Genomic DNA, 16,370 nt, shown 5'->3' on the forward strand with positions numbered 1-16,370 from the left:
TAGGGCCCCAGTTGAAAAACATTCTTCAAGCAGTTCTGTGGGCAGTCTCTTTTGGGACCCTGTCCTCATCATAAACACAGAGTCGTGTGATTTGAGCAGGTCCGCGATGGTGACATGATCAGCTGTGACGTCACGGCAGCCCGTGAGCCCCCGGCAGCCTGTTGTACCTTCCCCTGCCCTCCCGCATGGTCTTGACCTTTGCATTTGGAAGGGGGCTCCTGCACATTGGGTTCTCTGGTTATTTCCTTCTCTCCTCCCTCTGACTTTTCGTCTCTTCATCTGCTGCAAGACCACACAGTATCCTAGGAGTTGTGGAGTGGCTGCCAAGATGTGCAAACTCTTTGGAAGAAGCTTGTTTGGAATATTATACCAAAACCTAGCAAATGAACTCTCGGGGGGACACACTGAGTTTGTAAATTCTCCGCGTCTCTGGATGGCATTCCTTCTCCCGCAGGCTTCCCAGGCTCCTTGTCCTTTCTCGTGGAAAGTTTTCATTTTTAAATTGCTTTGGACCGCCTACCCCGCTTGCTGTTAGGGTCCAGAGCCAAGAATTCGGATCTCTTGCTGTGGAGAATGAGTCCCAGGTGCATGGTGCTCTTGCCTTCATGAGATGGGTCCTGGATGGACCTCTGGAAAAAGCTCATTTTCAGGAACTCAGCAAGCAGTTTCTGATGAGCGGAGGTCAAAGGGGTTAAGGAAAGAGAACCACTGAGTAGGGCTGTTTGGGAGGCGGAGAGGGAGGCCAAGAAGCGTCAGGAGGGCCTGGGTCGGAAGGAAGTGAAGGCGAGAGCATAGACTTCGCTTCCTCTTTTTGGTCAAGGAATGGACAGAGAAAACCAAAGCAGACGTCAGGTTCAAGAGAGGCTGGGTTTCCAAAGGGCATTTCCCTTCATGTATTCCTGCTTCTCTTTTATTGTGTGGATCAGAAAGTGACCCTTAGAACCACTGAACACCTTAGTACTTAGCACTGGGCTAGGTTTAATAAGATGGGGTGACGTGAAGCCCAAAGGAGTGACAGAGACAGTCCTTGTGCTCAGGGAGCTGGTAGCCTGGTCTGGGAGATAAGACTTCTCTGCTGCCTCCTGAGACATGTGACAGGACAGCTCCAAGCCAGAATGTTTTCATGTTTCAGGAAGCTGATGGGTGCCACAGGGCTATGGCGCCCTGGCTTTCTTCTTGTTGGTTGACTGATCATAGCTGCAGTGCTGGTATAAACACGTGCACGTCAGTCACTGTATCTATATGATTACATATGTGTATGCTTACATATAATCATTTTATGGGTACAGGTTCATACACACATCTATCTATACATACATCTATACACACATACACATAATTTTTTTTTTAATTTAGCAAAGCTATTTTAGACCTCTTTCTTTCGAGGACCATTCACATTTTCTGTCCTGCTTCTGCTGGCTTCTCATTAAAGTTGTTCTTTTTACCTGTTTCCATAGCTAATCTGTGAATCACTTGGGATGTCTTCGCAGGCAGAGGGGAACTGCAGTAGGCTGCTGGTAGCCCCTAGCTCGGCGCGAAGGCACCGCCTCCCAGGGGCACAGCATCGATGCCCTGCACACGCGACCAAGTGCCCAGACCGCCTCAGTCAGCAATTCATGTGGAAAATAAAGCTGGAGCTGCTTATGAATCAGACAATTCTTGATAACAGCTTTCATTTTTGTGTTCTCTCATCTGTGGAATTCTGGTCAGAAAGTTTTAGGAAAAAAGTGAGAAACGGAATTCCTGACTGGATGACTGTGACAAAGGGGAAAGGAGACACTCGAATTGCCAGCCGGCTCCTTTCTATTTCTGTTCGCACCAAATGTCTTCCGTCTGGCACATTCATTCTGCTGGAAGCCACCACAGCAGCCCCGGGTCCCATGTCTTGGTGGCTAGCTACCACTCGGTGTCAGTTTTACTTCCAGAGGGCTCGAAGGTCTCCTGCTGCTTGTTTCACAGGAAAGGTGGCTGTGGCTTTTGTTGCCTCAATAAATGTTAGGTCTGAGTCATGCGGCTGCCTTTTGTTGAGGGCTCTCCCCTGGTTGCATGTTCGATGACCCACCCATGGCCATCCTGGCTTCTTGATGTCTGTGAGCAGTGATGGGACTGGTCTTACCACCAGGGTTGAAGTGGATTCTGAAGTGGGTCTCCACAGCCTTTTCCCGTTCCCAGATGAAGATGGGGAGCAGGAGACAGGCCGTCACCAGCTTGGTACCTCCTGGTGTGCTATTTGAACTGGAGCATTTTCTGCCTCCTGCCTCTACCAGGGCTGCTGTACTGCCAGTGACCTGCCCTCTCCTTGGCCAGGCAATAAAACCATCTTCTCTGAGTCTTAGAATTACTGTCACCCCACCTTGATAGATGGTACCTCAGTCACCTTCTTGGGAGGACCTTTTAGCTTTCTAAATGCATTAGTTTTGTAGGGCGGCTGTAACAAATACCACAGACTGGGCAGCTTAAACAACAGAAATGTATTTGTTTTCTCACAGTCCTGGAGGCTGGAAGTCCAAGATCAAGGTGTCAGCAGGGTTGGTTGCTTCTGAGGCTTCTCTCCTTGGCTGGCCTTCTCCCTGTGTCTTCTCGTGGTCCCCCTCTGTGTATATCTGTAACCTGATCTCCTTTTCGTATAGGGACATAGGTCATATCGGATTACAGGGCCCACTCCAATGACCTCATTTTAACTTACTCACCTCTTTAAAGACCCGTTCTCCAAATGCAGTCATGTTCTTAGGCACTGAGGGTTCGGGCTTCAGCAGGGGAATCTGGGAGAAATATCATTCAGCCCACAACACTGAGGTTTCACTCAAAACTTCTAGGTTTGATTGTGTCCACCTCCTTCCAGTTGCCTGGCACTGGCTGTGTGGAGGTGGGGGGGAAGTGGCTCACCCCAAGCCTGGTCTAAACTACCTCAATGGTCGAAAGGGATTGAGAGCTGGCTGGACCCAGGATTCCGGAACACTGGTCCACCAAGGCCACTCTGCCCCATCCCTCGGAAGGGATCACCAAAACCGAGCATCCCAAGGCACACCCATTTCCTAGCTGAGGGTGTCTCCCTAATTCCCAATGGGGACACCAGTGCTGGTGCGCTGGGCTAGACCAGCCATGGGGAGCGGAGCAGGAGGAGGTGGACTGGCCTGTACTAGGCAAGTCTTGGGGGCGCTTCCACAAGCACTTACATCCCAGGGACTGTGTTGCTCAGAGTCAACAGTAGTCCTTTGCATGGACATAATTTAGCTTTAGAAATACTACGGTCTCCTGGACTTTCTCATTCTGCTATGAAGCAGGACTCCATTACAGAGAGTTATCATTTGAGCTTAGCTTTGAGGGTGAATAGGAAGGAGGTCATTGTGGGACTGGAAACGATTATATGGAAAAAAATGAAGTCAGGAGTGTTATGGAAACAACATCAGCTTTGGAGGTAGACCCAGATGGTTTGGAATCCTGACTCCAATATAGACTGTGATGACTTCGAGAAACAAATAAGAGCTCATGGCGTGGGAGCTCTCTGGCTTCCACGTCTGGGTGATGGGTGTTAATTTGTCTTACCGGCTGTGAGGACAGAATTAGGTAGCCCTTATTAATACTAGAAGACCGCTGGTCGTTCCCAGATTCTGGGAAGCAGTCTTGGAATTATCTTAGCAATTTTCCTTCTTTTTATTAAAGTAGCCACAGATACACAAATCATTAAAATGCTTCTAATCTTAGGAAGCTGCGCTGCTCATTGTGTTATGTCTCTCATTATGTCGTTAGAGTGCAGCTTATGTAGCTGTCTGTGTCCCCAGGACACAGTTAAAATTGAGGCAGTTAAAATCAAGTAGCAGCCACACACCTGTGGATGAGATATGCATCTATGATAGCCCTTTGAGATTAAATCCGAAGCCAGATATTGATCTCATTTTGCAATGGTTAGAAAGAAACAAGCCTTCATCTTACTGTTAATTTGCTGAGATGAATTGACATCATAACCAGGGAACCCGACTTCCTGCAAACTGAAGAATTCTGTTCTTTTCCTTTCTTAATTTATTTTTTTCCTTTTAGTCTTCTCCCCACTGCCCCCCCAAATAAGAAATGTGTTGCATTTTTGGAAGGGTTTTTTTTGTCTTAGATGAGAAGAGACTTTGAGCGTATTTGTGTACTGAGCAGCAGGAGCCAAGAGAGGGAGAATGACAGATGGAGCAAGACCTTGGCAGGAGTGGGAGTCGATGGAATGTGGAGACAAATGGAGGGATCCCCACTCCTGCTATGTTACTGCCATATTCCCTCATCCATTCCCCAAGGGAAAAAGTTGGCCTTCAAGGTACAATAAAACCATACACTGAACCTAGATTTTGCTAGCCAGAGTCCCATTGATCTGGATCCTCGTCCCAGCTCTGCTGGGAGCAAGCTGGGTCACATTAGAGAAATTAATTGCTTATTTGAGGCTGTGTCTTCACATCTTATAAGGAAATACAGGGCATGCTAAGCCCGTAATAGTACAGATGGTAAATATTCATGAAAAACAGCTCTCCTTACTATCAGTACCCTGTATTGTGTGCTATACATTCTCTTTCATCAGATACAAAAGCAAAATTAATATGCTGAATTATTAATTTCATGATCATTGAAATGGTCTTGACTGTAACACATTGCACGTTGACTCGTATTTCCCTGGCAGTCTCATTGGCTGCTGGAAACCAGAATATTTACGAAGAGTCAGCACAGCTAAAGCTTGAGAGCCTGGATTCTGGAGCCTCATTGCTCCGATTTGAATCCCACATTACTATTTACCAATTTGGGCTTTGGGCAAGTTACTTAACCTCCCTGTGCCTCAGTTTCTTCATCAACACAATGGGAATGATGACAATAGAACCTCTGTCAAAGGACTAGAAGGAAGATTGCATGCATTAATATTTGTAAAGTGTTTAGAATGGTGGCAGGCACATGGTGAGCACTGTGATATAGGTGCCTGTCAAAATAAAGAAGCCAAAGTAATTTAGGCTGTTTCTCCAAGCGGTCTGTAGGATCATACACATTGTGCCGGACCTGCTAATCGGAATCACATTTTAAGCTGAAAGAATTAGGATTTTCTGTTCAAAACCTGACTAGAATTATCTTCTAGCGTGTATTTCTAAGAAGTCTTCAGTGGAAGGGCTTCCTTAGGTAAACGCGTGGGGGTGTTAGCGGGTCTCCTGCAGTGGTCAGGACTCTGAAGTTTTGATGACTCGCAGACATGCAGATCATGAAACTGGCTTTGAAGTTCTGATGGCTCACACAGATATGCAGATCCAGAACGAGCTTTGACCAAGAAATTGGAGGCTCATGCGTGCTCTGGAAAGAGGAGTGGACTAGAAGTGAGTGAGAACGCAGTGAGAACGCAAGTCAGTGACATGCGATATCTTGCTCATTGTACAAGGAATGGTTCAGCATGGCCACAGGCATCCCCCAGAAAAACCCACAGCAGGCTTTGCGCCCCATTCGCCATGCCCTGGCCCAAGGGCGGATGAGGCTGGGCTGATATCCCTTTAGTATCTGCTCTGCCCCAGGCCTGTGGATGAGACCTTTGCCCAAACAGTCCCAAAGGCCATTAGCCGTCCTCTGCAACTGCTAATGACCCTGCTTCTGAGACTAGGGAATCTCTCAGGTACAGAGTCTCAGGCCAACATTTAATAACAAGACCGATGCAGCCGCGCTGAGAAATGGGTCTACAATGAAAAATTAACACCAGGTGGCACAAGTGAGGGGGCACCAGCCAAGTAGGCCCAGTGCGTGGGTGGCCCCTTGGGTCCTAAGGCTGTCAGATTCACTGACGCCCAGCAATTCTCAAACTAGTGACAAGACATTAGTTTTAAGGGTAGGGCCAGAGATTTTTTCTAAGTTATGGTATGGAATCCCAACTGAAAACAGCATTTACTTATTTAATTCCATGCTTTGAACTAGGCAAAATTTCAGTCCCAGAAAATATGAAATCGTATGTGCACAATATAAATATAAAAACTACAGACATAACTTTAACCTCTTATTCTCCAGCTCGTCGTTCTTCAAATATGCACAGACATGTGCATCCCCCCACCCCACAATCTGAGCACAACTGGGGCCTGGCATTTTCCATCTTCCCTTTGCCAGATATACATTCCCTTAATTGTCTTATGAAAGTTCACAGGCCCTAAGGGTTTAACTTACAGAAACTTATTTTTCTCCTGCTAGTTGAAAAAAGGCTGCATTGTTCCACTTTCGCAGAAGAATACTTCTGTCCACGGATGCTCAGTCCAAAACATGGGGGTTGTGTCCAGAATCCTGGGGACAGCAGAAAATTCAGAGCACATTTCTGGTACTTTTTCCTAGAGAAGAAAACCCTTAGTGGTCCCTAAGTGGATGACACATGGTACCTGCCCAACCTGTTGGTAAATGGGGGTAGGTATTGTTTGCCTTCACATGGCGGGCCGCTTGGTAATTTATTCACTGTGAGTGCGTCCCGTCCTGCCTGCCCTCCCAGCACCAGGGCGGCTGTGTTGGCTTAGCCCACGGGGACGGCCTTGAAGTCAGACCTTCCTTCCTCGCCTCGTTCCCACTCTGTCGCATGTCTGCTCCCACCTGGGACCATTACCTTCCTTCGCTCCCAGCTGACGGGATGAGAGCAACCGCCTTGGGGGGGGCCTCTCGTGAGGATCAAATACAATCGCCTGTAAAGCGTCAAGAATAGCGTCAGGCACAAAGTAAGTGCTTGTTAAATGTTAATTACTACGAATGGTGGAAGCAGTGAGCTGATTCATCTGTTGTGAATGTCTCTTCTCTGGGAGACAGAAATGCTATGAAATTACCACAAAGTCCGAGGGCAAAGGTGGGGAGTTCACCCTGGCTTTCTCTACGAGCTCAGAATGTGAAAGAGGGGCATTGTTCCTGAGATGAGTCCCAGCTTTCTTCTCCTTCCTCCTTGAACACATCTAACCCCAAAACCCCTGTTTCAGGCGATCTGGGTGTGCACAGTGGGGAGGAGCTCCAGCTCACCACCACCATCACGCACGTGGACGGGCCCACCGAGATCTACAAGCTGACCCGCAAGGAAGCCCAGGAGTAGAGCTGCAGCACCCGGCTGGGACTGTCCCCCGGCTCCCAGCCCCTCGAACTAGAGTGGGGAGCGTGCCAGAGAGAGCCCGACGTGCACACGGATGCTGCTGTCTCCTAGCTGCGGCTTCGTGGAGCGGTGGCGTGGACGTTTGTCAGTTTGCCTTCTGACCGTGGCTCTCAGAGGAAGCTTTCTGCAGCCACTAATGCATCGTGTATAATAACACAACCTCTGGGATGACACATTTTCTGTGATCATTGTTAATTAGTGACATAGTACCATCGGTAGCAGGTGGTTAGTAAACCTCATGTGTTGGGGGTGTACTCCTTGGGGGATGGTTTGGGCCAGATGGGGTCTATATGGAGTGGAATATTTGACTCTTCTTCCTGTTTTAGATTCCGGGATAGATTTTAACAGCCTTTGCAGTCCAAGATGGGCTGGTGTCCTAGTCTTCTCACTCCTAGTCCATGACCACTTTTTTTTTTTCCTATTTATATCACCAAGTAGCCTATTGAGTTAATATTTAAGTTGTCAATAGAAATGTGTCCCTATTTTTTATCGCATAATATAAAATGACTGAGTTTTATGAGGAGATCTATCATACTAGGGGCATTTCAGCCTTGAAACCAAATCTGTATATCTAATACTAACCGCTCTGTTGGATGTGGGTTTTAAAAAAACATTTGCTAAATTACCCAAGTAGGATTTATTGTATTAAACGGCCTTTGGGTCTGAAAAGCTTTTTTAACCTCTTGCTTAAAATGTGTTTTCTTTTGATAAGATGCTTCAGACAGCCTCCAAAAGTGTAGATCCAATCATATAAATAAACCTGTTATGTATATGCACAGATGTGCATGCACACGTCATCCTGTTCCACCAGTTCGCATGCGTGCAGAGTCTTTTTCACGTTGAGTCCCTGGGGTGGGGAGTGGGTAGGGGAAATAGCTTTATGAGAAATTAAAATATTTTGCCATCAAATCGAAGTGTTTGGGGGGCAGATCTGTTTCTGGAAATAGGGTAACATCCCCCACACTGCGTGGTTAACCTCCCGAGGCTGGCATGTTTGGAAACAGGGTGGGAAAAAACGTTCTATGATTTAGAAGCTGACATCACCCCCACCTTATTCCCACTTCCCCAAAAAGTCTGTTTCGTTGTTCTATTAACTCTGCTGTTGGAGAGGCAACAAGGTAGAGCAGAGAGAAAGAACACCGGGTCTCAGGGGAGAAGGCACAGTCTCCTGTTGAAGGTCTGTCATTTGCTAGGGTGACCTTGTTGAAGCCACCTGACCTGGCTGCTCCCTCACCTGGAAACGTTCACTGCTTCACGGGGTTGCAGTGCAAATCAAATCAGTTAACGTATGTGGAAATTCTTTTTAAACTCTAAAGCCATATAACTGTGTTCTTCCTGGAGTCTGAACACACCTTCCTGAGCGTCCTGTCTTCAGGCATGCTGCCTGGAGGTCTGGGGCACGGTTCACTTCACTCATGCACTCAGGTCCCCCATCCTTTCTTTTCCCTGTTTTGTGACGGGAGGAGATGCCTGGGCTCTGGCTGTCCGCTCAGGCCGTTTCCTGTCCTGGTGAACATGTGATGGTGGGTGATCCAGTGCGCTCTGCATCCACTGCTGATCAACCACTGTGGTGCCAGGAATTCAGTGTAGCCCGTGCCTCACAGTCTGGACGGGAAGATGAACTTAAAACTCGGTGAGTGATCTCCTGACCCAGAGGATGGCGAGAGTTTCTCCTAAGGACCTGGGGAAAGGGCCTGAGGTAGGCCTTCAAAAAGAAGTGTGATTTTACCAGGGCCAAAAAGCAAAGAGAAGTACAAAAATCACAGAGGACGTGAGGAACAGAGACTGTCTGGATGTGGCTGGTCATCGGGCCTGGCTGGCACGCAGAAGGTGAGGAATTAGCAGAAGATGCGCCCCACACACCTGGGAGCCAGAATGAGAAGGGTCTTTAATGCTGTGGTGAGAGCTGTAAGACTTAGCCTAGGGTTTCAGGCAGAGAAATGATGTGATCCGAATTACCACTGGAGCACAGAAAGGCTGGACAGGCCCAGCAAAGAGATCCCGAAGGCTGGAAACAGGGCACCCGTAGACAGCATGGAAGGAGGGGAGTGATTTTGGAGATAGAACTGACAAGGTCTGAGCGTTCTGAACATGGGCCTCAAGAAAAGCAAGAGCAGAGCCCAATTTCAAGCCCTTCCTGGGCGAGGGAACGGTCCGGCCCTTGACCGAATCAGAGATTTCCAGAGAAGTGTCAGTGAGTCTACGACATAAAGGTCTATCAGTAGGAAAAGCCAACTCTAGCAAGCTTAGCCAAAAGAGGGACTTGCCTAGAACTGGAGTATCTAATGGGTCCATGGGCGAGTTGAATTAACCAGAAAGCTTGGGAACCAGGACAGCCCTGAGGGATCCCAGCACCAGGAAGCCATGGGCCTTCCCCCTAGGGCAGTACCATTAACGGCTGGGCCCAGTCTTTATCTCTCTCCACTTCAAAACTAGCAGAGAGTACGTGAGCGGCTCAGCCTCAGGCAGGTGCCTATGCCTGTGCCAATCAACTGCGCTCAGGAAGTCAAGTCAGATGGCTGCTAGCAGCTTACCCTATGGATGAGGCTCAGTTTCCAAAAAATGGAAAATCCATCTGGAGTTGGAGAAACAATCAGAAAAGATCTATCACAGGGGGCGAGATGATAGGTTTGGATTTGCCTGGGCTGGGCTTTAAAAGCCATCTTCTGGAGGAATTGGTAAGCTAACAATTAGAAGTGATAAGCGAAGCAGACCACTCAGGGCAGGAGATCTGGCGCCATTGTCGCAGCGAATGAGGAGTACAGCTCTCTCCTCGGGCACAGCATCAAAGTGTGGGGAAGAGGACCCGAGTGTGAACCAGGCATGGCCACATTCAATAGGTGAGAGGAAGAAGATGAGGTACACTTCTCAGGAAAATGCGAGATGTTAAAGTAGCCAAAGAAAGAACCAGATTCATGGGGGGGAAAAGGTGTGATATCCTGAGAGATTCCACAGCATTTAAGGATTGAATGAAGCCTGCTGGATTTCATGGTTCCTGTGTGAGAACTTCTCAAGGGCAAGGGCAGAAGTTAGAGAGGGGTGGAGCAGTCAATGGGTGGTCCTGATGGGAAGGGAAGAGGTGGGGTGGGGGCTCCAGGAGGAAGCAGAGTAGAGGCCAGGCTTGTGTTTTTTAGTCTGGGGAGAGAACTGGACTGAGTTTGTAAACCTGAGGTGGGGAGAGCCAGCCATGAAGTCAAGATGATAATGAGGCAACAGAAGCCCAAGGAAGGTGCCCCAAGGGAGATCAGAAATTTGGGGTTAAGGAGACGGGTTGATGGGTTGGTTTTGGAAGAGTGGAAGGACACTTTCATTGTGAGACAGAAGAGAATAGATGGATGTTGGAGGAGAAACTCGAGGTTGAGAGAGGTTGCAGCCTGTCCCTCTGTGTGTTCTGTCTTCTCCACGAACATGGAACGCCACACAGGAGTTCTGCTCAAGAAGTTTTCAGTTTCAAGAATGCAGGTTGAACACAACCATTTTCAATCAGTGGAAAGTTCAAGAAACTCTTCAAGAGGTAAGAAAAAGCCCTTATTAAGAACCATCAACCTGGAGAAAAAAGTCAGTTATCGGCCGTGTATACCAGTTTTACAAATCATCATAGAGTTTTTCAGGTAACTTCAAAAAATATTATAGAAAAGCATACGATTTTCCAATTATCTGCTTTTAAAAAATAAAATTCACCAATGTATCAACAAATAAAATACAATTGCTTTTGCAAAGAGAAAACAAAATCAGTTTTATGTTGGTCAACCCATTGGGTATTCACTAAGTGTTATTCCTACATTTCTTCCTTAGGGGAAGAAAATGTCCATAATAATGAAATAAATGGCTCCCCATATGACCTCCAGGTAGTTTAGCATTTCTCAGAACCGAAATTAAACACTGGAACAGTTCTGATGCCTGAGTCCTTCATCGCATCTCTCAGAGCTGGTGGAGCCCTGGCAGTCTCGCCCCTGGGGGCTAGGCAGGTAAGAGAAGGTTGAAAGAAACTCAGAGGGGAGATTGGTCTTGGGTCTCATCCTCCTCTTGGCAGTTCCAGAAACCATGTTTTATCAGCTCATTCCAGCTGATCGGGCTCTGAGAGGCTGACTGGTGCCACTGGGGAATCTCAATAAACTACAGTTCCCACGCAATCGTTACAGCGCAGTGTTCACATATGCTGTGGCTCCATTGTCCCAGACACGTTCTTCATTCCCATTGTTGGGTAACCGTGGAGGCTCAAAGGGGAAATAGAGGAAAGAGAGAACATCTCGACCACAGTGAAGCCTGAGGGATCCAATGAAACTACCCCTCCCTAAGAAGTGCCAGGCGTAGCGTTGGTGAGAGTTGGTGAGTGAGGAAGGGAACACACCCCAGCTAATCCCATCTCTGTCTGCTGAGGAAACAAGTTCTTTGGGACCCCTTCTTTATTTGATTCAAGCAGACTTTGCTCCTTCCGCGGACGGTCATCATCAGGACATGTCAGTGCCGCGGCTGTGGCTTAACCGGCCGGGGCAGCCTGACTTTCCTGGAGTATTGCTTTCTCCCCTGTATTTCAAGGGCCTTTCCTCCCGTTGCGCTCCAAGAACCATTGCGACTGGGCAGCTGGCTCTCCCCACCACGTTCTGATGAGCGACTGACTTCGTGGTGTAGGGGCCACCTGCTTCCCGAGACCCGTCAGCAGCGCCCTTTCTCCTGACATTGAAGGGCCTTCCAAGCATCCTCGAACCTCTGGTGTCCGGAGCTTCCTGTCTCTGGGACCTGTGACGATGCTCTCAGCTTCGGCCGTCGAGAAGGCCCTTCAGGTTGAGAGCAGACCTTTCTTGTGACCACGACCTCTTGTTCTGACTGCCCTCCTTCCTCAGGTCGGTCCCACTCGGGGCTGCTCTTCTCCAGCTCCGGCTCGGTTCCTCCACGCCCCTCGCACACTGACACGGGTTCGGGCCGCTCCCTCCCACTGCCTGTTAACTGCATCCTGGTTCCTCATTGTTCCAAAACATCATCCTCAGACTCCAGTGTTGCTCCTGCTGGCACAGATTGGGGTGAAACTGATGCTTCTACCAGGGCTTGACCTCCTAAGAAAGCGGCGCTAGATGTTAAAAAATACTCACATCTTACTTTTTTGCCTTTCATGACAATGTAACCTCTCAAACACCTAAAGATTTAAAGTTGAATATCATCAACACCTTCCTTTTTGCATTCAGCCATATTTATCAACTTAATTGTGGGACTTGACTTGTATCCCTGTGATATTTCACTTTCTCATACGCAGATTCAATAGGTAAAACACGTCTTTAACTTTTAAAATAAGCACAGTTTCAGGGGCTGGCCCCGTGGCCGAGTGGTTAAGTTCGCGCGCTCCGCTGCAGGCGGCCCAGTGTTTCGTTAGTTCGAATCCTGGGCGCGGACATGGCACTGCTCATCAGACCACGCTGAGGCAGCGTTCCACATGCCACAACTAGAAGAACCCACAACAAAGAATACACAACTATGTACCCGGGGGGCTTTGGGGAGAAAAAGGAAAAAATAAAATCTCTAAAAAAAAAAAAAATAAGCACAGTTTGAAATATAAGTAAAAGGAAAGTGCTTTCCAGGTGCAAAATGGACTGGTTTCAATTGCCTGGGAATTTATAAATATATATTCACCCGCGACCAGAAAAGTGTCCCGCCGCCTGGACCTCTCTCCTTTGTCCAGGTCCCCCCACACACACTCACACTGACACACACCCCATTGCTATTAAACTGCTTTTTTTGTGTGTATGTGTTCTGTAACATGGGACTTTACAATTTACGTATTTTCCCCTAATTTCACCTCCTCGTAGCCACACAGCGCGGATCCTCCTCCACATAATAAAGAAGGAGGCTCAGGGCGGTGAAGGGAGAAAATCAGGACTAGGGAGAGGTCTTCAATCTCTGAAACCACTGTCTTTTAAGGCAAATTTGCAGGAGAAGAGGCAAAGATTTTGTTTTGAGCGGCAACTCTCCTTGGAGCAGAATGACCTTATTGGGAGATGTTGTTCCAGCAGAAAGGAGTATCAGTCCGCTCTCCGCCTCCGTCGACGGCAAGTGTCTGCCCTCTCCTGGCCAAAGGGAGGATGACAGCTATCGCCCAGCCGGTCCTCAGGACCAAGTCAGGCCTGGGAATCCGGGACATTTGGGGTTGCTCCATAACAATTACCGCTTGTTAGGGAGTTCTGGTCCCGGCTCTCCTTATAACTTTGCTCTGGGACCCTCGGGGCAGATGTGCCCTCAGCCCTTTAACAGGTGGTTGAGTCTAAGGCTCGTGAAGGAGGCTGTGGGTTCATGAGGTCCTGCAGCAACTGGGGCGCCTGGTCCAGCCCCGCTGCGGACGGAGGTGCTGGCATGGGGGTCTGGGGTGCTGGTGTAAATAGACTCCAGGCATTTATTGATTCTGCAGCCCCGCAGACCCCTTCTCGTCGCTCTGCCCGGCTCCTCGGAGGCTCTGAGCCCCCTCAGGCGGCTTCTGTATCCAGCAGCTCTTTGACCGGAGTGGGTCAAGGTCGGGGTGCTCTCCACTGCGGGTTCAGCAGGGCCTATCTCCAGTCCAGGGACACTGAGAGACGGAAAGTGAGCTACAAACAGGAGCGGTCAACACCGAGCATCCTTCCGCCCCGCATGCCTGGCCCCATCCCTCGCGCGCGGGGTGAAATGCTGCGCCAGCCGCGCCAGGAAGGCCAGACGCTGGAGAGCTGCCTCCACGCTCCGAGAGCCCCCTTTGTTGGTGGAAGGCCTCGTGTCAGTGAGGTTACGCAGCCACTCTGTCCTCTGTTGACGCAGGTCGCCCGGGGCTCTTAGCTACCTGGAACCAGGGTCCCCTTGAGGAACGTGGGCGCTACGTTTATCTGATCTCAGACGCAAAACAAGCTTGTAACAATGTTGGAAAAATACATAAAAGAATAAAGAAAAAAGGTAAATTTTTCATAATCACACCACCCAGAGATAAATACTGTTAAAATGTTGGAATGTGTTCCCACACAAGTTTTTAATGCATATATGCATGTATATATGCATATTTCATATTTTATGCACGCATATATCAAATCATATATATATATATGAATTAGGATCATGTTATATACAGAAAATTTCTGGAGAATGTCTCCAGAAATTCTCTAGAAAACAGTATTATGTAACCTGCCTTTTTCACAATACACTATATCTAGAAAATCTTTCCATGTCATTATATCATCCACAACATGATTTTAATGACTTTATTATGGTAGTCTCTAATAAGGATGTGTCATAATTTGTTTATTAATCCTCTATTATTGGACATTTAAATGGCCTTCAAAGGTTGACTATTACAACATATGCTGAAGTGAACATCTCAGATGTAAATCTTTTCGTAAATCTCTGATTGTTGCCTTAGGATCATTTCCTAAGAGTAGAGGTACCGGGGCCAGAGTTCAATCCTTCATTCATTCATTCAGTGTATGTCGAGCATCCCATAAGCCAGGAGCTGTTCTAGGCACGTGGGACAGATCAGTCAGCAAGGTCTCTGCCATCAAGGGGAATTATTGACCTGGAGGGGAAGGCGGGGAGGGCAATAGGCAATAAATAAATGCAGTGATGGGGTTAAGGCCACGGAGAAAGCAGTTGTCGTGGGCACCTGTTAGCTTAAGTGTCCTCCAGAATGTGCCTCCAGCAGAATGAGGGGGCCTGTGGCTTTGCCTCCTCACTGACACGAGGCACTATTATTTTCCACTTCAAGAGGCAAAAGACAAAAAATGTTGAATTTGCATTTATTTCATGAGCAGTGAGATGGAACGTGCTCCCTATTCCTGTCAGCTTATGCTCTCAGGTAGTCAGTTCAGACTCTTCCTCAGTCGTCCTCTGATATCCCGACTTAGGATAGTCATCCTTTGTCTCTTGTATGAGTAGCCAAATTTTTCCCAATTTGTTGGCTGCTTTTAATTTTGTTTTTGATGCTTCCTGGGGCATAGAGCTTTTGAATTTTTATGTAATCAAATCTGTAAGTTTCCTGAAGAGTTTCTATCTTTCCTGCAATACCTAAGGAAATCTTCCTAATCTAAGATGAGACTAAGGCACCCATAGTTTTTCTAGTTTTTAAATTTTCTTTCTTTAACTCGTCCATTCATATGGAATTTGCTTTTCAGCAGGAACCTCAATTAAATATTTTTTCTAAATAGTTACCCCAGCATGACTTTTTAGATAATAGTCGGGAAAGACAAATTGGGGGAGCATGGCCGTGGGCCACCCCTGGGCTGAGACTCTGGAGCAGCTGTGAGGCTGACGGGGTGTGGGGGGGGGGGGCGGGCTTCCAGCCACCAGCTGTGCCAGCAGCTGCTGGTGACAGTAGAGCAGTCTGGGCTCATCCCTGGGGGCTCCCAGGGAGCGCACCTTTGATTTTGCCTATGTGGCCCCATCAGTGCCGAGGAGGAAACGCACCATCCGGGGAAGATGGACTTGCACTGGGTCACAGCGAAAACATGAGAGCTTTGCCCAGTGAGCTGGAGAACAAGCAGGCAGCGGTGGCCTCCTGTCCACAGTCCCTGGACCAACCAGGGAGCTACCCTGGAAAGCAGTCTTCTTCTCTGTGCCAGAGCCCAGGGGAATCCGGGGCCAGAAGCTAAGGGCTACGGTGATTGGATCAATACACGGAGACCACTTGAGCCTCCGCTGTGGGTAAAGAGAAGCGAGTGATGCCCTGGTAGGATGGACAGAGCAGAAGACCCTGGCTTGTGTGCTGTCTCTACAACTAATTGCTGTGCATCCTTAGCCAAGTTACAGGACCTCTCTGGGTCCAGTTGTATCGAATCAGATGTTCTTCTTAGTATACCACATTTAGCATCACTGGTTGGTTGGGGGGATACTGCATAAGGATACACACTCCAGACTTCGTGATTTGAAGATAAGCTGCAGTTGTGCAGATAAAATCTGCGAGTGTGTACAGTATACTAGCTTGATATGGAGAAGTCGGTGTGTGTGTGAGAGAGAGAAAGAGATAGCTAGAGAAAGAAAGGAAGAAGAAGAGAAAGAAGGGAGAGAGGGAGCGAGAAATGAAGGGGGGAAGGACATTGAAAGTTGGTCCTGTGAGAAAAAATGGAAACCATTTGTTGACAGTTGGAATTTCCACCACTCACTCGAACCTGCACAAAAGCGAGTGGGAGGGGTGGGGCTACTCCTACAGGTGCAACGGCCACCTTTCAACCCACCAGCTGGCTCCGGAGGGACCGTTCGGTGAGCCTTCAACGTTAATGCTTAAACCACCCTTTCCCATAATTGTCAGTCATGGCTA

The 16,370-nt window shown here is 48.2% G+C and overlaps 1 protein-coding gene across 9 annotated transcripts in view; it reads left to right on the forward strand.

Annotated features, from left to right (window-relative positions):
- WLS (Wnt ligand secretion mediator) overlaps positions 1-7,921 on the forward strand; it is a 93,218-nt gene extending 85,297 nt beyond the window's left edge. For 4 of the 9 annotated variants that reach the window (XM_008528102.2, XM_070592329.1, XM_008528103.2 and 1 more), the window contains one exon: positions 6,945-7,921. In XM_008528102.2, the coding sequence (XP_008526324.1) occupies positions 6,945-7,054 (110 nt within the window). In that variant the 3' untranslated portion in view covers positions 7,055-7,921. Of the gene's footprint in view, positions 1-1,457; positions 1,657-6,944 lie in introns of those variants that run through there. The other 5 variants (XM_008528104.2, XM_070592327.1, XM_070592326.1 and 2 more) reach the window with 2 other exon arrangements.
- The last annotated feature ends 8,449 nt before the right edge of the window (positions 7,922-16,370 follow it).

Source organism: Equus przewalskii, chromosome 24 (assembly GCF_037783145.1).
Source record: "Equus przewalskii isolate Varuska chromosome 24, EquPr2, whole genome shotgun sequence".
In the NCBI taxonomy this organism is placed as follows: Eukaryota; Metazoa; Chordata; class Mammalia; order Perissodactyla; family Equidae; genus Equus; species Equus przewalskii.